Here is a 22,785-nt window from a genome sequence, read left to right on the forward strand (position 1 = left end):
AATAGTCATTGTATTAGTATCATACGGAATAAAAAATAAAATAATATTTAAAAGTTTACAAAAGGCTTTCTGTAGTACATCACAATTAATTAAAGAAGACCAGAAAGTATGGCTAGGCCAGACTAAATGCCATATATAGCAAATATATACGATCACAACACATACATCAATTGAACTGCCCATACAATAGACTCTCTTCTTCTCTCTGTATATCTGTACGTCTCTGTCCAACACCTAGATCTCAGGGCTTAATCTGCCCTAAGCTGGTGAGATGGTGAGAAGGAATCGGGATAGCATTCAGCGTGAACAGTGCCGAGTCCTAATCCCCTTCAGACCGCTCAGTTGTGACCGCGCTGCTCTGCATGTGGTCATCACCACTTGTTCCTCGTGTGTTCGGCACAATGAGTTTCAGGACCGACCCGGGGACCACATAAGTGGTGAAGGGAGGGAGGGAAGAAGGAACGGAGAAGAAGAAGAAGAAGAAGAAGAAGAAGAAGAAGAGAAGGAGGGTTTGATTCATTCAGCCCATGATCTCACACAGGCTTCGCTGAGAGGCCTATCGCCGCGCAGAAGGGGGAACGTGGGCCTGCACTGGATGGAGCATGCCGAGTGTTAAGGTGGCCCGACGACGGTGGGAGATCCGGCCCACGCCAGCCGTGCGAGGCATCGGCCGCACCAGGGCCCTGATGTGGCAGAGGGCCCGGGGTCTGGCCCAGGCCTGCCGCCGGGGGGAGGGCTACCAGGCCACGGGGGGCTGCGGCGACCCCAACCATGACAGCGAGCAGCTGGAGATGGTGTGCGTTGAGGTAATGGCGTGTGCGACTCAGAGTACCCGGTTCTTGTAGAAGTTCTCAACCGAGCCATCGTTCAGCTTTGAACCGTCAGGCTGATCAAATCAAATCAGGGTTTTTTTTTAGTTGTGAGGGTAAAAGGTTTTGAGATTGAATACTAACTCTAGTGTGTGTGTGAATGGGGAATCGAGGTTGGTATTTGTTAAGGTTAATCACTCACTTGACAAACACTTGACACTTCATATTTTAGCTTGCTTTTTTCTGAACTTGCATTACAGGCTACTTGTTTGTATGGGCGGCCATTTTTTAATCTTGAGCACCAACATAGCTATTTAGAGACTTCCTGTCTGTACAAGGCTTAAGAAGATTAAAGTGAGTTTACTAAGATGTTGTACTACAACATAACAAGTAATAAAATGAATCACACAAAGACAAGCCCTTAAGGGGTTTGTCTTGAATTTGACTTTAACTATGCTTTATTTTTTGGGTTTGTTTATAAACCAAGACCACAAACCCAACAATCCTTCCAGGTGCTATTAATAAATTAAACAGAAGACTACGAATAGAAACGGGCTGGGAGTGTGTGCCAGCAGATTGTTAAATGGATAACTAAAGATTTCCGATGGCTTGTAGTAGTAAGGAGAAGCATGTTTCCATTCAGAGCTCTGATGTGATTAGGAGGGCGTGTCTCTTCAGGCTGTGAATTCAGGCGCCCACCTCCACAACTGAGTTGAGAGGACAGGAGGAGGAAGGTGTGGTGACGGGGGGTGGTGGTTAAGTGGAGTCACACCAGGTCACTATCACCAACAGTTTCATGTGCTGTCCAGGGCTTTTAAAAGAGCAGCCTTATCTCAAAAATAAATGAAGGGAATGTTGTGTATTTATTCATACCGTATGTACTCATATTGAATACGATTGAAATGTGTGTTTGAACGCAGTTGTCTAAGATAAAGGCGATTAGAGAATAGAGATTTCTTGGATGACGGTTGGATGTACTGTACTGTGACGGTTAAATATACAGTCATATTTTGTTTCCGTAAAATTTGAAATATAGATGTTTTTGTGGATTCGATCACTTGCAAAAAAATCCTTGATAGGAAATTCCGCCTTCGGGAGTAGTTTCTGTGATACATGATAAGGCCATTGAGGTTGAGTATGCTACACACCACTTTCCATTCTGTTCCAGAAGACCATTTCACTGATTAGTCCAGTATTAAATCGCCTTCCCCTGAAAACTATTGGCAAGTGAGGGCAAAGTGAGGCAAAACAAATGGATTAATTTACTGAAAAAAAAGGGAAACTGTCCATACAGAGCTGATGGCGTCATTGACTAATTGTGATGGAAAGAATGATAAATAATGACAAATAATGTTAATATTAAACTAACTTGCATTCAAGTGTTAGCAAGTGAAGACATTCATCGTTATGGGTAAAGTGTAGTCATTTACTTTTATTTTTACATTCAACAGAAATAGATTTATATCAATGATTGCGTAAGAAAAAACAACATGGTGGTTTTAGTCAGTAACATCTCTCTAGTCGCAGCACATCTGACTGATATCTCATGTCTATGTGAATCAGCAGTGATGCAACACACACACACACACACACGCACACCACACACACACACACGCAACAGACACAGACACAAACGCACACACACACACACGCAACAGACACAGACACAAACGCACACACATACACACACACACAGACACACAGTGGTTCTCCCTCCTATGACACTTCTTTGAACCCAGAGATCGATGAGAAGGGCTAATTTTTAAATGATCCATCCATCTTCCATCTTGTCGATCAATTGTTTCCCTCGGTGTCCCATGCAACCTTGTGTAGGCTATCTACGCACATCTCCACTGGCTTATTTGATTTGAGAGTAAAAGAAAAAAAAAGTGTTCTAATCACCACAACATTCATTTTCATCGGCATGGGCATGTCAATCTGACACTGCTGTTGCTAGGGCCGTGTTGCGTAACAGTAACACAGGGGAAGGTGTTAAATGAAGTGCTATGGAGTAAGTCACATGTTCTTTCCCCTTGGGGACCAGGGTGGGGGGATGGGGGGGGGGGGGGGGCACAGGACATAAGTGACTTTGCAGGGCATGCCCCAGTTGAGCGGTCACTTAGAAAAACGTAATGACCCAAAAACAATGAATAGAAGTTCACTTTATGAAACTCGTCAAATATGTTGTTTTCATTCTTTTTTTTGCATTATTATTAACGCTTCCCTGCCTGTATGAGCAATCCTTTTATAATTCAGATGCTTCTTTGAATGCATTGTTGCATCAAACTTAGTGTGTACTCTGTTGTACTTTATTGTGTGTATTGGGGAAACTGTTGTCAGAGTTTAGGATATCTATGAGTTAAATCGATGTACAGACTGTACAGACTGCCATCTGGTGTTTACATACAGTAGAGACCTATACAGCTTCGCTCAAAAATAGATAGCTAGATTGACACACAGATCGAAATACAGACAGACAGAGAGACAAAAATATAGACCTATATATATATCTGAACATACATAATAATTTGGTACACAAACTACGTGTGAACTGAAGGCTATATTTAAATGATGAAACATATCAATATAACAATGTTTCGACGTGTTGATTAGAATTATCATAGAGCAATGACCTTCGAAAAACCTGATTCATGCTTTATTTACTTTTTTCATTATTTTTGTAATTATCCTTATTTTCTTCCTTAGGTCTACCGAATCTTTTAAATTTTGAGGGACGGCTGACGCCGATAAACAAATCGAATGGATTTATTTTATACTTAGTTATGTAAATGTAAATCATCCAGAGCACTGTATCTTCATAGGAGCATAATACCTTTTCTTAACCCATGCAACCAGTAAACTTTCCGAAATCAGGGTTTATAGGTTTTATTGGCCTACATAACAGGGACTATAACGAAAATAAAGCTGTTATGACGCGTTGGCTGTTTCAGGACCAGGGACAGCGCACAACTTACAGGTGGAATTTCAATCGAAAGAAGCTCGGATGAACCATTGCGTTTCCCAAATTCATTCTATATTTTGTCTAACGAGTAGCCTACTTGGTGGAAACGACTGCAAATAGGGCCTACATGTTGTAACGCCAAGAATACAGGCTAGTCCATGCATGTCCCCTGCTCGCTAGAGAACGGTGCATTGTGCAGGCCAATAGTCGATTGAACGCAGAGAGAGGCAGAGGAGCTACAGTGAGCCTCACAGTAAATCCATGACAGAGGGGGTTTACGCTTCCACCGGGCTACTACTTGGAGAAGACGCATGCGTACTCACATGGAGCAGCCGGTTGGGAAAAAAAACCCTATGTGCCAACGGATGTAATCAAGGCAAAGAATTACCTCTTCACTTTGGGCATACATGGTGAATTTGTGAGTATTAGTCGCCAACTGGTGTGATATTTGACGGGCGGTGTGTGTCAGGCGCGTTTGATGGCGTTGTGTGTCATGTCTCTACCTTGCCGTAGCGTACAGTGGGGGCTTTGAAACAGATCGAGGCTGTGTCTTTTCGGTGGTCGTCCAGGGGGTGATGATGAAGCTGTGTGCTGCTTCTTCTTCACACGGTCCCACTTTTCCTTGATGTGATGCGAGTATAGCTTATCCTATAAGGGCAATGATGTTGTTGTTGTTGTTGTTTTTTTGTTGCATTTGTGAATTGAAGAGGGACCCTGTCATTTACCGTGTTATTATATGGCTTTATTTCGATGGATCCATTATGATCGTTATTGGTTTTCTGATATGTTTTATCTTCTAAATGGATACCCCCCCCCCCCCCCCCATTTCATCGTCTAAAGCTGTTGAGGAAAGCATCCGACACCTAACGTGTAAAATAATGCATTTCGTTAGACGCGTACGATCTGTTCAACCAACCCTGCTCTGCTAGACAAAAATGTCATAATACGAATCACGTCCGTCCATTTTTAGCACCGCACCAATTTATGTTGAATTCACTGAGAGACTGATGGAGCGATGCTGCGGTTATAGATTCACAAGCTGCGCCTCTAGCCCCCCCCCCCTCCCTCCCCCCATCCGCCCAATCTTCTGACATTTTTAAAGCATCGTTTCTTGTGTCAGGTAGTAGTCTAATCACGCCGTGGGTTGACCGCGTAGAGCTTTGTTACATAAATGATCAGATGGGCTTTGCCAGCGGTTGTTGCTCGCTATACTTAGCGACTACAGCAGCTATACGTTCGAAGCATGCAGGCTTGAAGATGTTCTGTGTGCATTGCCAGTCTTTATGTCTTTGAGGCCTTACCAGCCCTGCTCGATGCAGTTATAAAAGAGGATAATGTGATTAATGGCTTGCTACATTTAAACAACAGTAGTCAGAATTGCAAAGGGCTTAAAGGTGCATGGACCCATCCATACGAGAATCATAAAACAATAGTATTTTTTTATTATATACAAAAGATTTATAGCATATCATAGCTGAATATATTTTTGGCAACATCTTTAAACGTGTAAGGCATCTCAAGGGGGTTCCCTGAATAGATATTTGAGTTGAAATTCCTGAGCCATGAACCAAGAAGGCCTCCGAAACCAGCCCCTGTGATCTGTTCCCTCTCGACTCGCTACAGATGCCATCTGTTCGTCCCTCTTGGTTAAATAACTTTATGAATTGCTTGATGCTGGGATGTGTCACAGCAGGGGTCCTTGGAACACCAGATGATTCCTGCCTCCCTGACAGGAGCCATGCATTCCATCACAACATGTCCTCTGGGCATGCCAGCACACACACACACACACACACAAGCACACACACACACACACACACAAGCACACACACACACACACACAAGCACACACGCACACACGCACACACACACACACACACAAGCACACACGCACACGCACACACACACACACACACATATGCACGTAAACGCACACACACACACACACATGCGCACTCATGCACACACACGCACGCACACACAAAAAAAACCACATTACTGCTGACCAGAGAATATGTTCAGCCTGACTGACAACCACTTACTTACCATGACCATGCCATAAAAAACCGGCTGGATACTGCAGACTGACACAAGAGATATACATGTATTTCCAAATCCGTATCACGTGATTGGCTCGGTCTATCTAGTTTCTCATACTGCTGTAACCGTCATCCGTAACAGGTACATTTTGCCCCACAAAAACATTGTTTTGGTATTTTTGTTTAATTTTGGCCACTGCTTTGGTTCAATTGGATGACACTCTCAATCTAAATGAAATCCACATCATACTGAAGGTCAGGCCTCGGAGAGTGTGGCCGTCCTGTACTGTGTGTGTGTATGTGTGTGTGTGCGGGTCTTCAGTGTTGGCTGTCCCTCTCCCTGCAGCCCATGGGTTCAGAGCGGATGGAGATGCGAAAGAGGCAGATGTCGGTGCAGCAGGAGACGGCGGCGGGGGGGGGCACCGGGCCAGCCCCGCAGGGCCAGCCGGGCCAGGCCAACCCTCGGGGCTCCAATGCCTGTTGTTTCTGCTGGTGCTGCTGCTGTAGCTGCTCCTGGTATGTTCCTCACCCGCTACCCAACACAGGCAACCTTAGTGTAGGGCTTGATGGGCTCAGCAGAGCAGGTGGCGTCTAGCTACAGGCGATGAATCAGGTCTCCTATTCTGGAATGATTCTACATAGGGTTTTTTGTGGGGGTGACGATTTGTGCTTGTGTGTGTGTGTGGGGGGGGGGGGGGGGTGTGTGGGGGGGGCTGTCTGTGTGTGGCTGTGTGTGGGGGTTCTTTTGTGTGTATGTGTGTGTTTCAGTGGGTGCATGCAAGACACATACATTCACACATATACATAGATACACCTCACAGACACCATTGCCCCAATCCCCACAATAATATTCTCAAGTCTGAATCCCATTTGTTCCTTACACGTCCGCTTTGACCCCCTGCTAGGAACGAAGACCGAGAAGAAAGGAATCGGAAGGCTTCCCACGATGTCAAGGAAGGGACCGCAGACTCCGAAGAAAGGTCAGTCGGGGATCGAAACCGAACCAAACACGCTGCTACCGTATGATCGCCAGAGCATCCCTTCTAACCCAATCACTTCCCCCCCCCGAACCATTTGGCGTCTTGTGTGGTGTCCGCAGTCCGACGCCGACACTGGACGAGGTGCACACGTGGGGGCAGTCCTTTGACAAGCTGATGGGCTGCCCTGTGGGGAGAGCCGCCTTCCGCCTGTTCCTCCGCACCGAGTTCAGCGAGGAGAACATGCTGTTCTGGATGGCGTGCGAGGAGTTCACCAAGGAGACCAATAAGACGGCCATCGAGGAGAAGGCCCGTGTCATCTACGAGGACTACATCTCCATTCTGTCACCCAAGGAGGTCTGGGATCTGCGTTTCAAATTGGGCTCGTACAAGAATTGCACATTTAAAAGGGGGAAACACTAGTTCCGAAGAATCTTTTTGAGATTGTGTAGAGCTTTTTGACATCTGGTCAGTTCTTAGTTCGATCTCACAATGTCCACAGCCTACCTCCCTAGGGGAGATACCCTAATCCCTACCTGCTTTGGGAAAACTAAGTTATAATTATTATGTTGTAATTACATTAATAATATCATCCAAATGCTGTAAGTCCCGTTAGATAAAAGGGGGGTCTTCTGACGGATGAGATCTAATCAACCTTAGCCATCTTATCCTTTGGCAGAAAACAGGAAACACAGGAAACACAGGAAACAGGAAACCGTGTGTTTCAGAGTCTGTGTGTCTAATTTCATTTTACCCCTCCTCCAGGTGAGCCTGGACTCCCGCGTGCGCGAGGTGATCAACAAGAACATGCTGGAGCCCTCCATCCACACGTTTGACGACGCTCAGCTGCAGATCTACACGCTAATGCAAAGAGACTCGTACCCGCGCTACATGAACTCCCCGGCCTACAGAAACCTGCTCAAAACCCTCTCAGAACAGTCCCCCGAATCTTAGGCCGACGATGTGACCTGTGACCTGTTCTCAAAATCGATTCACAAACCTCTTCCCCCCCCCCCTCACACCTCCACCCACCACCTCCACCCACCACCTCCACCCACCACCACCACCCCCGACCCTATCTATATTTTTTTCCTTTGTATCTTCAGTGTAGGAACACTTGAACTGGGGGCCTCGGACTCGAGACCGAACCCGGATCTCAGCGCTGTCATGATCTGCACCTGGCGGAAGACACTCAGGTCTCAGATTCTCCCTAGGGCTCGACCTTACAGAAGTACTGCTACCGGATCAACATAGCGAAACAACACTCCAAAGGAAAACAAATACATTCTCTCTTTCTTTTTTCGTCTTTTTCTCGTTGATAGAAATAACCTATTTTATTTGTGATTCAAAAATGTTTGTTTTTGTTTTTTAAAAACGGTTTGTTGTTGTTTGTATGATGGTTTTGGCGGGGCAAATTATTATTCCTACTGTAGACTATATATATATTGATGAGTTTGTAAATAGAGAAAAAAGGGGGAATTGTGGGTATTTTGTGGGGGAAATGCCTGGTTCTATTTACTGCGTATGAAAATCAAAGCTCAGTCAAAGGCTACTCGTTAGCTATACTTGTAGGCAGCTTTGCAGGGTGCTGGGTGGTTTAACATGCTTTCACCCTGTTTCTGTTGGCAAGCCTCACACCTTGGTACACGGGACATTATTGACTTGGCAACTCCAGTTCATTTGTATGACGTAAGTACCTCTGGGTGAACAGTAGTCAGCTGGTGATGTAACAGAAAGTGAAAACAAGGTCAATCCTAGCTCCTAACTGCCACCTGGGGCAATTTGCTTCTGTTATTTCAATCTTATCTCATGTCAGACTATTTCAATGCAAAAGAGTGGTTTGGTCCAAATGTATTTATTTAAAAGCATTTCTTCAGAGGTTAAAGCAAGTGCTTATCTAACATAGTTCAACATTAGCACGGATGAGGTATTTCTATCTGTACAGTATTGTGTTTTGTTGTCATCGATTGCCAACACTGAAATACCAGCAAGTACATTCATTTTGAAGTGTTAGTTTGCAAATAGTGGAGAAAAAAAATGGTCGGATAAACTGTTGTATGACTGGCCAATTTTGATGATGACTGTGCAGACTTAAGCTTAAGGTGAAGGCTCCACAATAATAGATGTTTCACTTCTCTCTGTTGTATCAGGCAGTTGGTTGCCGTGTCGGATTTCAACAAGGGTCAGGCTTGCTCGGCAGTCACACCAAAGCTACCATGTAAACTGTGTTTATACATTCAATAGAAACGCTTTTATCCACTTAAATTGGAGTTGCCAAGTGGTAAGTACTTACTTATTTTGCTTGTTTTAGTTGAATTATTTTGGTTGCCTCACAAACATGTCACACAAAGACAAGATCCTCACATGAGGAAGTGCCTTGACATTCGATTTTGTGAAATCTTTCTCATTGGCAACGTTTTCCTTTTGTTTTGTTCTCTCTTCAAACAATTGCCATATGGATGGTTACTGGAGCACTCTTAAGTCCGTAACGAGGAACTGTCCTTCTCATTGGCCAAATTTTTTTTTTTGTGTTTTTGCATGTGTTGTGTGTTGATTCCTTAGTCATGGACACATCAGTCTACTTTGGTAGTGCATCATAGTAAGGTGGTGGCTAATGACAACACACGCCTTTGTTTATCAAGGACAAACAAAAGGGCAAGGGATACGGCAGGTTGATCGGAAATTGTCTGCCCACCTGTGCTTCACGGTGACTGTCTTAGAGTTTAAACTTTTACTTGATTTGTGCAATTTGAGCTGATGGACACCACGTAGATCAACCTCAAACGCAATCTAAGCCAACGGTTTGGAGTGATACTGCCTATAAATGTCATCTCTTCTGTTTACTATATGAAATGTGTTATTTTGCGGTAAGTTTACTGAAGAATACATTTAAAAAAATAATAATGTGAATGTTTACAGTATATGGTTTCGTTTTTTTTTTTCCTGTTCACTCTCCAAGAAAACAATGACTTGTGGGCATTTGGATTCTTTAAAGATAAAATAAAGCACAATAATTTTACGGATTATGAAATGCTATTTCATTACTACTCAATATAATCAACCTTTATGTGCAAAACGATGGCAATAAGAAATCATTGTTTAAATCCGTAATCCTTATTTTCTATGGTAACGATGACAGCATCCTCAAGCTTTTTCACAAGTGGCAAGCATTTCAGTAAACCAATAGGAAGATCCAAATCTCTCAACAGTTGCTGAAGTGAGGCCTGAACTTGACACATGCCCAATGAATCATAATCCCTGGGCACCTCCCAGAAGGAGAAAGAGCAAAATAAAACCACTCCTTTTCAAATGAAAAGAGTAGTAAAGGCAGGCTGAAATGTGACTTGGTTCAGTTTGAATTATCCCATTAAGCCAATACACTATCTGGAGGGGAAATACATATTGATAATACTCCGTACAGGTTTTTAAGTTAAGATTGGAAGACCTTGTGGAAGTGGGAAAAAATCCTTTAGGCTACTATAATAGCAAATGTTCATCTTTCATTATAAGAATACCAATAAGAACATTATAATTGTAATGGTACCAAACAGGATATATATCCATAGTTCCATCCATGCCTGAAATATCTGACATACTGTAATAGTACAAAACAGGTTAATCTGCATTCTCTTTCAACATAAGGTTTGACCGTACATGGAGGGAAAACCTACATTAAGTACATTTTATTGATAGATGTTAACATGGATGTTAACATTCATGAATACACAAGTAGTAAAACAGGCATGAAAGAGGGCAAGCAGGCGGCCACACATAAGAACTGAAACCGCATAATAGATGAGTTAGGAAATGTTTTTTTTTAATCAAATGGATTAAAGTTGTTATTGGCATTAAATAAAACATCCTTGTGAGGGGAGAGCGAAACAGTAGTAAATGTAATTTATGTGTCAATAAAAAAAAGTTGAAACTACATAAAAAAGATACTGCTGCTAAAATCGACTGTGTACAGTTTAACAGTGAAAAATAGCTAAAAACAAGTAGAAGAGTTTGAGTGTTTTGGGGGCGCTAGACAATAAAATGCACGTATAAACAATATATTCAAATAAAAATAGTGGTGTATATATGGTGACTTATGCACCAAATACCACAAAGTTCAGATCTGTTGCAGAAAGCCACAATCCTTGTCAAGGTTCTTTGCTGCTTCCAAACGCCAAGGAGCTTGCTTGCATATTCAGCAGAACTAGAAAATAAACAGAATTAACGTGTTAGAGCTTCAGCTATTCAGCAGGAAACATAAATTAAGTAAGTAAAAACGGATATGAGAAAGTAAAAACAAGGAAGGCAGGCACTGCCAAGAAGACACACAGCTAAAACAATACATCATCCAATACACAATTCGTGCCATGAAGCATTGGTCCACATGCAAACAGATTTAATCTGTCCTAACCGGACATGTTAAATCAGAGTAAAGTTAATTTGATACAGATACAATCCAATTTTTAATGATTTGTAGGACTTCAAGGGCCCCATTCGGTTACTTGGGTTTGGAGCAAAAATGAATATCTTTCTGATTCCACATAACCGATGTCAACTGTTGCTCTTCACGAGACACAAGTCAGTGAAGTCACAACTCTGTAGTCGCACACTTGTGCTCCCAGGATGGCCCTCACTTACTTCTCGATGGCCCTGATAGTGTAAGGAGCGAGGTGCCCAACTGAATGCTGGCCCATCTGTTTGCCATGGCCGCTGTTGTGATGAATGACTACACCCAACCAGCGTCCTATACTTTCGCTATATAAAGAGGTAAACTTCATTGAGGCTTTTAGAAGAACAGAATTTTTTCATTTACTTATAACTACTTAATTAAGTGTTAAACCATTGCAATGTCCTGAAATGGGACATTTGTTTTTGCCATTTCCCTGACAAGATGTTTGGAAGGTGTGAAGTGCAGACATCCCTCAGTGATGTTTTTAGACCCTTTCGTCCACCGCCTTAACATAACCTCCAGACCTCGGATGCTACAGCAGGTCCGTCATGAGCAACATACCTTCCATCTGCTTCCGCAATCGTTGCAAAAGACGAAGGTGGTCATCGGCTCATCAGCGCTGCGGGTCTGGACCTGTGGATATCCGAGTTTGAAAGAGACAATCCTCATCAATGAATGCAGCTTACACTCTGGAGGCAATACAAACGACGTGACATCTTCCTCTTGATCCAGAGCACAAACCCTGTGTCTATTTAGAGAGCCAACAGACATAAAACTATCCAATACAAGTAAGTACCAAAGATCAAACAGCCCCTTAGTAGTCTGTGGAGACTTGACAACCGAAGGCGTTGTCCAGTAACCCATTGCATCTGAAGGAGAAACAGCCATCCCCCGTACCTGCGTGTAGGTGCATCTCTTCCCCTTGCACTTGCCACAGGTGAACAGGTCGGTCTGAGTGCCTCCAGTGGTGGACATCTGGTGGTCCCGCACCGCCTCTTTGGTCAAGTTCTTCCTCATCTCTCGCAGCTCGTCGCTGGCCATTTCCTGAAGACAAAAATAAAAAGTGACTCGAGAATTGTTGTTTTTGAATTCTGCAGAGTTTGAAAAGAAAGGAATTTGAATGTTCAATACAGCTCATCTATAAATCGTTTGCCTCATAGCATAATTTCCAGTGTCATATTTTGGCCAAATTGTGATGTCTAACCTAACTCTACTCTCCCAATTCTGCTGATTCACTGTGCCTCATTGGTTGTATCCTAAGCCAATCAGAGTGCTTCTCACATTCAATAATCACTATCTACCCCAAGTCATCTATCTGACTTCGGCATTTTTGACGCAAAACTTTTGATCAATTACATTTATTTCACACATATCAATAAAAATCAAATCAAATAATTTGGACCAAACTCTGCGGGGCTTTGGGTGGTACGCCTTACGTCACTAACGCACCTCTGCACTCATGCCGGCCATGCGCTCGGGCGACACATTGCCACACAGCACCGTTCTCCTCAGGTTGGGGTTCTTCACGTCTTTCAGGTTGGAGATCCGGCTCCGCACGCGGTTCTTGTATTTCATGTCCGTGTTCTTGAACTCTTGGAAGATGCGTGCAGATGGGGGAGGGGGGGGCTGTGTCAAGGGATTTACGCCGGGTACGGTTTTCCTTCCCGGGAAGTAGTATGAATGAGGGCTGTGCAACCCTATGGGCTGTTGTCGTCATGTTTGGGGTACGGACACGGACCAAAAAATAAATAAAAACCATCAGCTATTTATGAGACGAAGGCTTTGGATTCCAGGAAAAAAAAACATGCGTGTGCTACTGCGCAGCACCATAGTCAATGGTGTTTTTTTTTTTTAAATAAACAAAAACAAAAAACTTGTCATTCAGGTGACAATTACTACAAAGGATATATTCCTCAATCTGTGCTCCAAGCTCATCACAATCAGAGCCAATGGCAATATGGTCCTCTGAAAAACAAAAAGGTCAAAATGTTAACAACTACTCCCACACTCATCCAGCAGAGGTGACACATGAAGCCACAAATAACAGCAGCGAATACGAGTGTTTTAATACCAATTATAACACGGAGAAACAGGTCTTACCCCCCGTCTGCAGTGCAGCAGTCAGCAAGTTCCTGCACTTGATCCTGACTGAGTCAGAGGTACCGGGGGCCCGAGGGAAGGTGTTGATGAGTGAGTTGGACGCCATGTCGACCGGATCGCACTTGCTGCTGGAGTTACTACTGGAGCTGGAATGGAGGAAGACATTCCTTATTCGGGGGCCCTAATCAACTGACTCTGAAGAGCAACGGTATTGTTAAAAAGCTTTATGTTTCTGAACATTGCTGCTCATGAGTTCAGTTTTAACATCTCCTCACCTTTCTTCTTTTGCCTCTGGGCTGCCCTGTGATGGAGACATAACAGGTGAGTTTTGTTCTTTCCGTTTGTCCTCTGAGGATTTGTCTCCACCTCCAGGTTCGTCTGTGGCAAGTCAAAAATAACAGAAGCACCACGTCAACTTCACACATTTCGTTAATCACTGACTGTCCATTTGCAATCTCGCGCAAACACGTTATCAGGGAAGCTACACTACCCAAGAGCTTCTTCCAGGACTTGATTAGAGACTTGGCGAGGGAGGTCACCTCGTCGTCTGTGCTTTGCTTGCGGATGGCGTTGACAGACATTCCGATTCTCGTCGACTGTAGACAGACATTCAATAACATGGTGTCAATGTTTGGCCCAACATCATTTGACTTATATATATATATGGCTGGTCTGTTCATCTCTTGTCCACTGATCAATATATAAACTTCCGCGAGTTGGTGGCCAGGTGTATCAACATGAATTAACAGGCAACGGTGCCTGGTGCAGGAATGATGGAAGAGAATATCCATGTTTAAACTAAAATGTTGCGCAAAACATTGTAATCACCTTATTACCAAGTCATTACTTTCTGGGTCATATGTGAGGCTCAAAGACATAGGTCATGTCAATAAGATGCATGAGATACCTGAAGTAGTTCCAGAGTCATGGGGACACTGCGGAGCTCTTTGAGCAGGTCCAGCGCTCCAGACTAGAAGTGGAAGGACATTTAGTAGGGAGAACCTGCTAGTTCGATATGAAAAGCCCACAGATTAGCGCAGCAATATAATGGATGTGGTAAATGGATTTACTTAAACGAAGTTAAAAAAAAATCTGGATCACGTTTAAAGTGCCATTCAAAGTTACTGCTAGCTTTTATAGCTAACTGATTACTCACACATCTAAAGCTCAGCTTAGATATTTAAACAATTGTTACTCTACAACCATGTAATGGATTTGTTGCTGCACGAAAACAAGGACGAAAAAACATGAATGCAATCAAAATGAATAAGAATGCATGGGTCGCCTGTCCACTCAACTAACCCGGGCTTGTCAGCTAAATCGAGGACAAGCTAAATAAGGCTCAGTGACCATCTAGCCACTTTGACAGGGCTAGCTGTTAGCTAGCTACAAGTCAGCTGAGCGGCAAGTTATATCAAAACAGCTGGGAATAATCCTTTATCTTATAAAGAAAAATACTGTGCATCATAGGAGACACATTTGGGACACATCAAGCGCTCCACTTACAATCCCACACACACACACAACACTAATCTTTGCAGCAAACATTTGCAATGCAAAAGCCCCGATGCTAACACAACAACATCCGCCGGGACGGCTGATCGAGCAGCAGGTAAGCGCGCACACACTGCATCTCACCCCGCTCTTCTTCTGCGCCATTTTATCCATTTTCTTCGCAATCCGGATAATTTCCTCCTCTTCCTTTTTCCCCATGGCGGAATCGTTTGGGAAAACTTCAAATTAGTACCAGATGAAAAGAAAATATAGCGACAAAGAGCACGCCACTAAAAAAAAAACGAGCCAGCGGCGACTGCTTGGCGCACGGCACACCGACCCACCACGGTTGTATACCAGACCTGACTAGTCGATGCACGAAGTCAAGGGAAGGTTAATCAACACACGACGAAAGGATGCATTCGCCCTTCTGGTTCTGATAGTGATCGTTTGGCTGGAACCTGCTGCATTACCCACATCAACCAAGCAAGCAGAAGTGTAAATATGTATTGTATGATTGAAGTCGTCTCCTGCACATGACTCCCACCATCCCTCATGTGATGGACGCACTCTGTGGACACAACGCTGACTACGTCGTTAGATGGCGTTGCAGTCATTTATGTACTTTCTACTGAACGGCTCCGTTTCTCTGTTTCCTGTTGAACCGTATTAAATTGGAATTGGTTGACATTCCGAAGTTTACCCAACCCAGGTGTTTTTATGTTTTTTTTTTTTTTTTTACAAAGGTCCACCCCAATCTCGATTTAGTTCAAAGACTCCTCTGTCCTATTTCATGTCTCATGAAACTATCGCACAATGTATCACTTAATTTAATCATATTCCATGCATATTAATTGTTCGAAGAAGGGATATTGCATAAATGATTCATAAGAGAGGCACACACTGCATCTTGTTATAATAAGCAAGTTCACATAACAACAACAACAACAACAACATGTAAACTACATCTCAATGTAAAGAAGCTTACAAAGAATCTGCAGCCTACAAACTTACACATAAACCCATATACATTTCATATGGCCTAGGTCAAAGAACTACACATAGTACTATATCACAACAAATCAATGAATTGTCTCCCCTCTAGAGCCATCTTGTGTGTTACCTCTGTAGGCCTATTTTAACTCCTTAAATCCCTCATTGTTACATTCCCCATTAGGCATTACTACCCAGTCCAAGTCACAAACAACTGTTAATGACTGTCACTGGTCTCCACAGTAAATGGGTTACACACACACACATATATATATATATATATATATATATATATATATATATATATATATATATATATAGAGGTTTTTACATATGCAATGAGAAAAATTATAACACACGTTATTTATAACATATTGTTTTATTTGTTATAACACACTTGTTGTCATATCGTTGTTTGATTTGGCAATTCATTTATTTTGAGTGTGGACCAGACTGTATAAAGTAGATGTGGACACAATACGGAAGGTTGTATCAGTCCCGATTTTCCAAATACCTATCATGGCAAAACAAGGTGTAGCAAAACAAAATAATTGTGCGGGGGTAGCCTATGCTTAAATAGATGACCTCCTTACATCAAGCCTGTGTCTCTGTCGAAATCTAGCAGAAGGATTTCAGAACACCTGCATCGGAGAAAAGTGCCCTCTTAAAACCCTGTGTGGCTGTGCCTCGTGTGGTCAGCAGATACGCCAAGACCTCTCACCTAATCCCTATTAGGCCCAGACTAATCAAATCTGATTACGGAGCTCCCAGCAAAATACAAGCAGTGTGAACAGTCTTCATCTGTAGAGCAGGCGGCAATAGACACAGATTGCTTATGTCTGACACTCAACTTTCAGGCCCATTTGCTATTTTCTTACTATCACCTGATCAGTCTTTTTACTTATCTCAAATGTAGCCATTTATTTTAATTCCTCTATCAATTAAAACAACAAAATGTCTGGGCATATTTCTGTATTTAATAAAAAATTGAATCCCATGAATATAAATAGTTACCACCAAATAATAGTAAATATTAATAGTTAAACCCGATATACTAGTAAAACCCTTTGAATCATAAAAAAAAAGTGTACAACACATGCATAACAGTGTGAGACGGACAATATTTATGTGGAAAGCACAATTGATCAATCGACATGACTGCTGGATTATTGTTTTTATTCCTCACTCCGGTGGTATTCTATCCCGATATGCTGGTTAACTGTTGGTGAAGATTAAGCAAATTGGCCATGGTGTTGCATGTCCTAAAATAGCCACTCTTGCAGCTCAGGAGCTTTTCCCAACTCACAGCGTGTACCGGAGTCCATCTTTCTCCAGTGTTCATGGTTACAATTCTAGGAAAATGGAAGCTACGGTAAGACAACTTTATTGTCCTTTAAAGTCTGTTATTCCTTCATCTTGTTTTTCATTTGCAAAATAAAGATTGGATCTTATCTACAACATGCTAACTGGATCTATAGGCCTGTAGCAAAGATGTATGATAATTCCAACTGCTGCAAAGTAGCTCTGTTTTCCTTGACTGACAAGTACACTGATCAGATCCCCAATATAAATAATCAATATACAGCAACAAGTTACGACAGCGTTCAAACAGTCATTAAACTATATTCTGGCTACAGTGTCATGTCTGTTATGTAGCCAATCCAGCTATGTACCACTAGCATATGCTATAGCCTGCACCTCGGATGAAGAACATAATAATCATTAAAATAATAAATGTAATTTAGGTGAATAAAGAAATGTACTATTTTTGAACTTGTCTGAGGCTAAGTAGAGTAATGATACACAAGGAGTTTAATTAAGGTGAACACAATGTACACATACTTACAATCTTAACCTATGTTTACCTTCTGCTTGACCCAGAGATAGTTACATTTTGACCAAGGCTTTATGCTAGACTACCCCTAATGCCCTTCTTTGTTTCCTACAGCTTCCTCCCCAGGAAAACATGAGCAACGCGTCCCAACTTGACTCCCTCACCCAGAGGGAGTCTTCTGTGAGTGTGCAGAGCCTGATCTCCAGACCCTTACAGCCCATCCCTGACCCCTCCGCCTCCAAGCGAGTGTGCTTCTACAAGAGCGGGGACCCCAAGTTCGGCGGGCATCGCATGGTCATCAACGGCAGGACCTTCAAGACCTTCGATGCCCTTCTGGACGCCCTCTCCAAAAAAGTGCCTCTGCCCTTCGGGGTCCGGACCATCAGCACCCCCCGGGGAACCCACTCGGTCCGGGGCCTGGAGGACCTGCACGACGGCGGGTCGTACGTGTGTACGGACCGGAGGCGCGTCAAGCCTCTAAACCTGGACGTGGTCCATCGGCGGAAGGTACCGTGGAACACCACCAGGCCTCCGAGCACCGGTCGGCGAAGCTACGGCAGGCGGAACGAGGGCCCCGACAGGGCCGACAAGATCGGCAGAAGGGTCTCGGTACGGACCCCCAAGAGGCTGGTGGTGGTGAAGAACAGGGACAGCACGGTGAAGCGCACGGCGCTGCTGCAGAAGAGAACAGCGCCGACGTTTGACGCTCTGTTGGATTACCTCTCTCAGGTCATGCAGTTTCCTGTTCTGAAGCTTTACTCCGGCGATGGCAGAAGGGTAAGTGTTCCTGCTCTGCTTCTTCTGTTTCTTTTGTCTGAAATCTGATTAATTTATGTTACCTATGTCCTTTTTTTGAAATTTTCTCATATTAATGTGTCATTCTGAAGTATTTTGTCAGGGGAAACCTAATAAGGGAATATTTGGTCAATGTCACCCAGCGTATTCACGCTACGTAGGCCGAAAATAGATATTTTCAGTGTGATACCTATACATTGTTTTGTTTTCATGTTGACCTACTTAAACTTTAAATGCTCGATAGACCATATATTGGATTTTGCTTACTTAATGTAACGGATCTCACAATGAGATCTCCAACTTTTGAAGTTTTAAGATCTTCCAGCTACCATCTATTAAACCATAAAAATACTATACCATTTCATATTTTGTTGGGTGCAACACTACAAAAACACAGAGATAAACATATATGCATTTCTGTGTCCATTTAAATGACTGAGATTAAGGTCAAATGAAAATAATGTATAGCGATGTATAGCGTAAAAGGGGAAAACATTACGCGGAAAGATTACATTTTTCCTTCCAAGACATTTTAAAGAAGTTTATAGGGTACAGTTTGATGCTATACTTACATATGTCCTTGGAAGTGCTACAAAGACTGCACCCTGCTGTGTGAACTCTGTAATCCTCTCCTCCATATGTCCACAACACCCAGGGTTTCTAATGCAGCTCAGTGCTTCATCATGCCTGATCTCTGCTCTTTCCAGATTACCCTGTAGCTAAATTAGAAAGTTCAATAGGCTTTAGACCAAATGTGTGCTTCTGTTCACTTCATGGAACTAACATTACCATCTTAATGAAATTGTTACTAAACTTTGAATATTCTCCCTCCTTTAGGTTGATGGGCTTGCTGCTCTTATTTTGTGTTCTGGAGTTATCGTAGCTGCAGGCAATGAACCGTTTCGATTGGGAAACTACAATACACAAACCTCGTCCAAATACAATGTCCATACAATAGCCTACATGTCACAGTCTGGCAACTCAGATGCAGCAGAACCAGCTAGCTTTCAGCCTTTGGCTTGTAAGTATCTATTCATCTGCTCTATTGATATGCTATAAACACTACACCAAAAACATATTTCTTTATCATTGTCTTTATTTTATTTGATCTACTAACACCTAATTCTCTCTCTCTCATGTACTCTCTCTCCTTCTGTCTCTCTCTCTCTCTCTCTCTCTCTCTCTCTCTCTCTCTCTCTCTCTCTCTCTCTCTCTCTCTCTCTCTCTCTCTCTCTCTCTCTCTCTCTCTCTCTCTCTCTCTCTCTCTCTCTCTCTCTCTCGCACTCTAACTCTCTCTCTGACTCTCTGACTCTCTTCCCACTCTGAAACCTTGCAATATTAAATGCCTTCAAATGAAGATGACAACAAACCCCACTCAAGCGGAAGGGGCTCCAGGAACTTCTCCTTATCTTCAGAGAGATATATGGCTGATCAGATAAACAAGTCTCTGAATGGAGGCATTCACACTCACCAACATCCCCACAATGGATCACTAGAAACAGACCCCGATGGAAACCACACAGACATGGATATGGAGACACAGGAGCCACCCCGCTCCTGCATCATGCCACAAGATGAGGATATTGAGAAGTCCTTCCGTGTGAACCAAGATGGAAGCATGACAGTGGAGATGAAGGTCCGTCTGACCATCAAGGAAGAGGAGCTTCTCCACTGGACAACAACGCTTAGCCGCAGCAGCCTTAACAGCAGGACAGCTTGTGCCTCGAGGTCTGGGACAGGCTTAAGCTTGCCTGACTCAAACAACGTCATGGACAATGATTCTTCTAGCAGCTGCCATGATGCAGCCAAAGAAGAAAACCAACCTGTGGCGAATGGAAAGAGTGTTGGCTTCGGTGACGACTCCGAGAGAGCTTGTGAAAGTTATCCTTCCACAGAATCAGAAAGAACAAAATCAGGTTAAGCGCAACTCAACGCCCGGTCCTCATCATGTTAGAACAAACACATCGGTAGAGAGCATCAAAACGGTAACGGAGTCAGGGGTTCGAGAGAGCACCATAGGGCGGTATTCATACACAGAGAAGACAGCCGAAGCAGAGGTGACTGAGGCGTACTGTGTGGTCAGACACAACACCACCAGCAGCAGTAGCAGCACCAGCAGCAGACCTGTCCCACACCCGCGGAGAACTGCATCAGCTCGGGATACCAATAAAGCATTGCACCCCTCCATCCAATCAGAAGTGGTAGCCGATGTCCTCCAGTTAGAAAACAATGGAGTGGATATCACAGAGACAGTGATGCACATCTATGAGAGGCAGGGCGGTTACGACAATTTAGCAAAAAATGAATATATTAATGAAAATCCAAGGAGTAATTCGGCCTCCCTTGAATCAAGAGAACACTCAGGGAGTGTTGATGGTGATGTTGATTTTACACCCCCATCCTCCAGTCCTGATTCAAAGCACAGACCTAAAGAAGTGTTCTCGCTGTCGTCAGAGCCGATATCTCCCAAACAAAGGTCTCAAAGTAGCAATGAATCTCAGAGTAAAACAAATCCAAAAGGGACTCCAGCTAAAGCAGATGTAAAAGAAAAAAAAAATCCAGCACGATTTGGGCCAAAGAAAAAGGCAATGAATCCTGCAGGAAAGATGAAAAGCACCCCGTCGTCTAGTAACTCAGAAGCTAAACAAAAAGATAGTTCCTCAAAGACAACCAATAGTTCATCTGCGGAGAAGCTCCGTGATCACAATGCCGGTAAAAAGAGTGGTACTTCATCTGAAAGTAGTAAAAAAGGTCAGAAGGGCAAGGAAACGGAACTGCTTCAATCTGTCAAAAAAGGGAGAAGGTCAGACAAATCATCCAGTGAAAAACAAGCCATCTCACCCAACATTGACCAAGTGAAAAGTCATTCAACTAAGAGAGAGGGGAAAATAAGAGAGAGGGCTCCCAGGGAAAATGGCTTCAATATAAATATCCCTGAAAAGGAAATGGCAAGGCCTCCAATGAAGAAAAACTTGCACAATATTGTACAACCAAAACAGTTACATGGGCAGGTCAAAAAGGGATTAAACAGGCAAAAGTCCTTGAGTGAAAAGAAAATCGCATCACCAAAACCAACTGAGTTAAGTGAGAGTGTTTCAATGCCAGTTATCAATCCTTCACCCTCTGAGGTCAATCAATATGTTGAAAAGTGGCTGGAGACTCAAATGAGCCCAGACTCAGTCCCATACTTGGAGGAGGCAACTGTAAAGAAACCAGAAAAGGAACCGGAGCTTCCAACAAAGGTTGTCTTTCAGATAGGTGGTGATTCCGAATCTGAGGCTGTGAATGAATGTCAGACTAACACATCTGCACATAATCTTTCACATGGAGATGCTCTCCTAACATCAAAGTCTGGCCTACTAGTCCCCTTATGCCAGGAAGGTTTAACAACAGACAACACACAGAGATTGAGGGGACTATGCGTTTCAATGCCGAGCGTCAGAATAGACCCCGCAGAGCAAGAGAAAACATTGAGGATGCACCGATCTTCTGAGGCCTTTGGTCCAGTTGAGAACGAACCATCGTCATCCGTCTCCAATCTCTTACCAAACCCAGCTACAGTAAATCCAGTGCTACGGCAACTTTTCTCCTCCAGTCAGTGCATCAGAAGGGCCTCCGAGACCGATAATCCAGGTAATATCAAAAAATCGAAGAGCCTTGCGGATTTCTCAACACAAGTGGCCACAGTATTTGGGACTCCCTCTAGAGCTTTCATTTCGTTCTTGTCAGCGGTGACCCTGCGAGAATCACTAAAAGGGGCTGTGGCAGGAGAAAGCCATCTTCCAAGAAGCACTTCAGAAGCCATGCTAGTGATGGAATCGTTGCAGAAGATTTCCACTATAGACGATGAGTTGTTGCAGCGATCAAGTCTAACAGATTTGCATAGCAGCACATCCTCTGACCTCAGAGATCGCTGGAGAGATTTCCAGGTGCACAGAGAGAGGCTTAAAAGTGAACCGCTTTCACCCAAAGTCTCTGAGCAAGAGTTTGCACTAGATGTCTCAGAACCAGGTGACATGTTTGATATGACAGACATCATGGACGAGCTCAACATGCCACAAGACCTACGAGAGCAAATCTCATCAACGATTAGACAAACTATGAGCTTCTATCCTGAAGACGAAGAGAGCACATTCATTGAAAGGGAAAAGCATAATTTAGAATCAGAAGAAGAACTGGAGAGATTTCACAAAGAAAATGCAGATGAGACAATACTGTCACAAGAGCCTGACTCATTGAGCATCGCAGAGGAAAAAGAAAATAGCCAGCTTCCTACTGAAGACTTGAATGGCACTATTAAGAGACAATCACTGTGTCAAGAACAAAATGATCCCATCT

At 43.3% G+C, this 22,785-nt stretch overlaps 3 protein-coding genes across 5 annotated transcripts; 2 read left to right on the plus strand and 1 right to left on the minus strand.

Annotated features, from left to right (window-relative positions):
• The first annotated feature begins 239 nt into the window (after positions 1 to 239).
• Positions 240 to 9,806, plus strand: rgs20 (regulator of G protein signaling 20). 2 transcript variants are annotated; one of them, XM_060058442.1, is made up of 5 exons: positions 240 to 806; positions 6,157 to 6,326; positions 6,716 to 6,790; positions 6,910 to 7,144; positions 7,553 to 9,806. In XM_060058442.1, exons 1-5 carry the CDS (start codon positions 603 to 605, stop codon positions 7,739 to 7,741), a joined length of 873 nt encoding a protein of 290 aa, XP_059914425.1. In that variant the 5' UTR covers positions 240 to 602; the 3' UTR covers positions 7,742 to 9,806. The 2 variants fall into 2 exon arrangements, with proteins under 2 accessions (XP_059914425.1, XP_059914426.1); XM_060058443.1 differs by lacking the exon at positions 240 to 806 and adding an exon at positions 3,719 to 4,189.
• A 781-nt stretch (positions 9,807 to 10,587) lies between these two features.
• On the minus strand, positions 10,588 to 15,413 carry tcea1 (transcription elongation factor A (SII), 1). 2 transcript variants are annotated; one of them, XM_060058440.1, is made up of 10 exons: positions 14,970 to 15,413; positions 14,239 to 14,301; positions 13,822 to 13,927; positions 13,607 to 13,709; positions 13,332 to 13,477; positions 13,140 to 13,196; positions 12,681 to 12,835; positions 12,129 to 12,275; positions 11,793 to 11,864; positions 10,588 to 10,985 (listed from the first exon to the last, which is right to left on the minus strand). In XM_060058440.1, exons 1-10 carry the CDS (start codon positions 15,042 to 15,044, stop codon positions 10,977 to 10,979), a joined length of 933 nt encoding a protein of 310 aa, XP_059914423.1. In that variant the 5' UTR covers positions 15,045 to 15,413; the 3' UTR covers positions 10,588 to 10,976. The 2 variants fall into 2 exon arrangements, with proteins under 2 accessions (XP_059914423.1, XP_059914424.1); XM_060058441.1 differs by lacking the exon at positions 14,239 to 14,301 and having other exon boundaries at positions 14,970 to 15,408.
• Positions 15,414 to 16,151: 738 nt separating this feature from the next.
• On the plus strand, positions 16,152 to 20,494 carry LOC132462739 (oxygen-regulated protein 1). Its single transcript, XM_060058455.1, has 4 exons — positions 16,152 to 17,190; positions 17,767 to 18,429; positions 19,285 to 19,468; positions 19,806 to 20,494. Exons 1-4 carry the CDS (start codon positions 17,179 to 17,181, stop codon positions 20,366 to 20,368), a joined length of 1,422 nt encoding a protein of 473 aa, XP_059914438.1. The 5' UTR covers positions 16,152 to 17,178; the 3' UTR covers positions 20,369 to 20,494.
• The last annotated feature ends 2,291 nt before the right edge of the window (positions 20,495 to 22,785 follow it).

This window comes from Gadus macrocephalus, chromosome 8, assembly GCF_031168955.1.
Source record: "Gadus macrocephalus chromosome 8, ASM3116895v1".
NCBI classification, from domain to species: domain Eukaryota; kingdom Metazoa; phylum Chordata; class Actinopteri; order Gadiformes; family Gadidae; genus Gadus; species Gadus macrocephalus.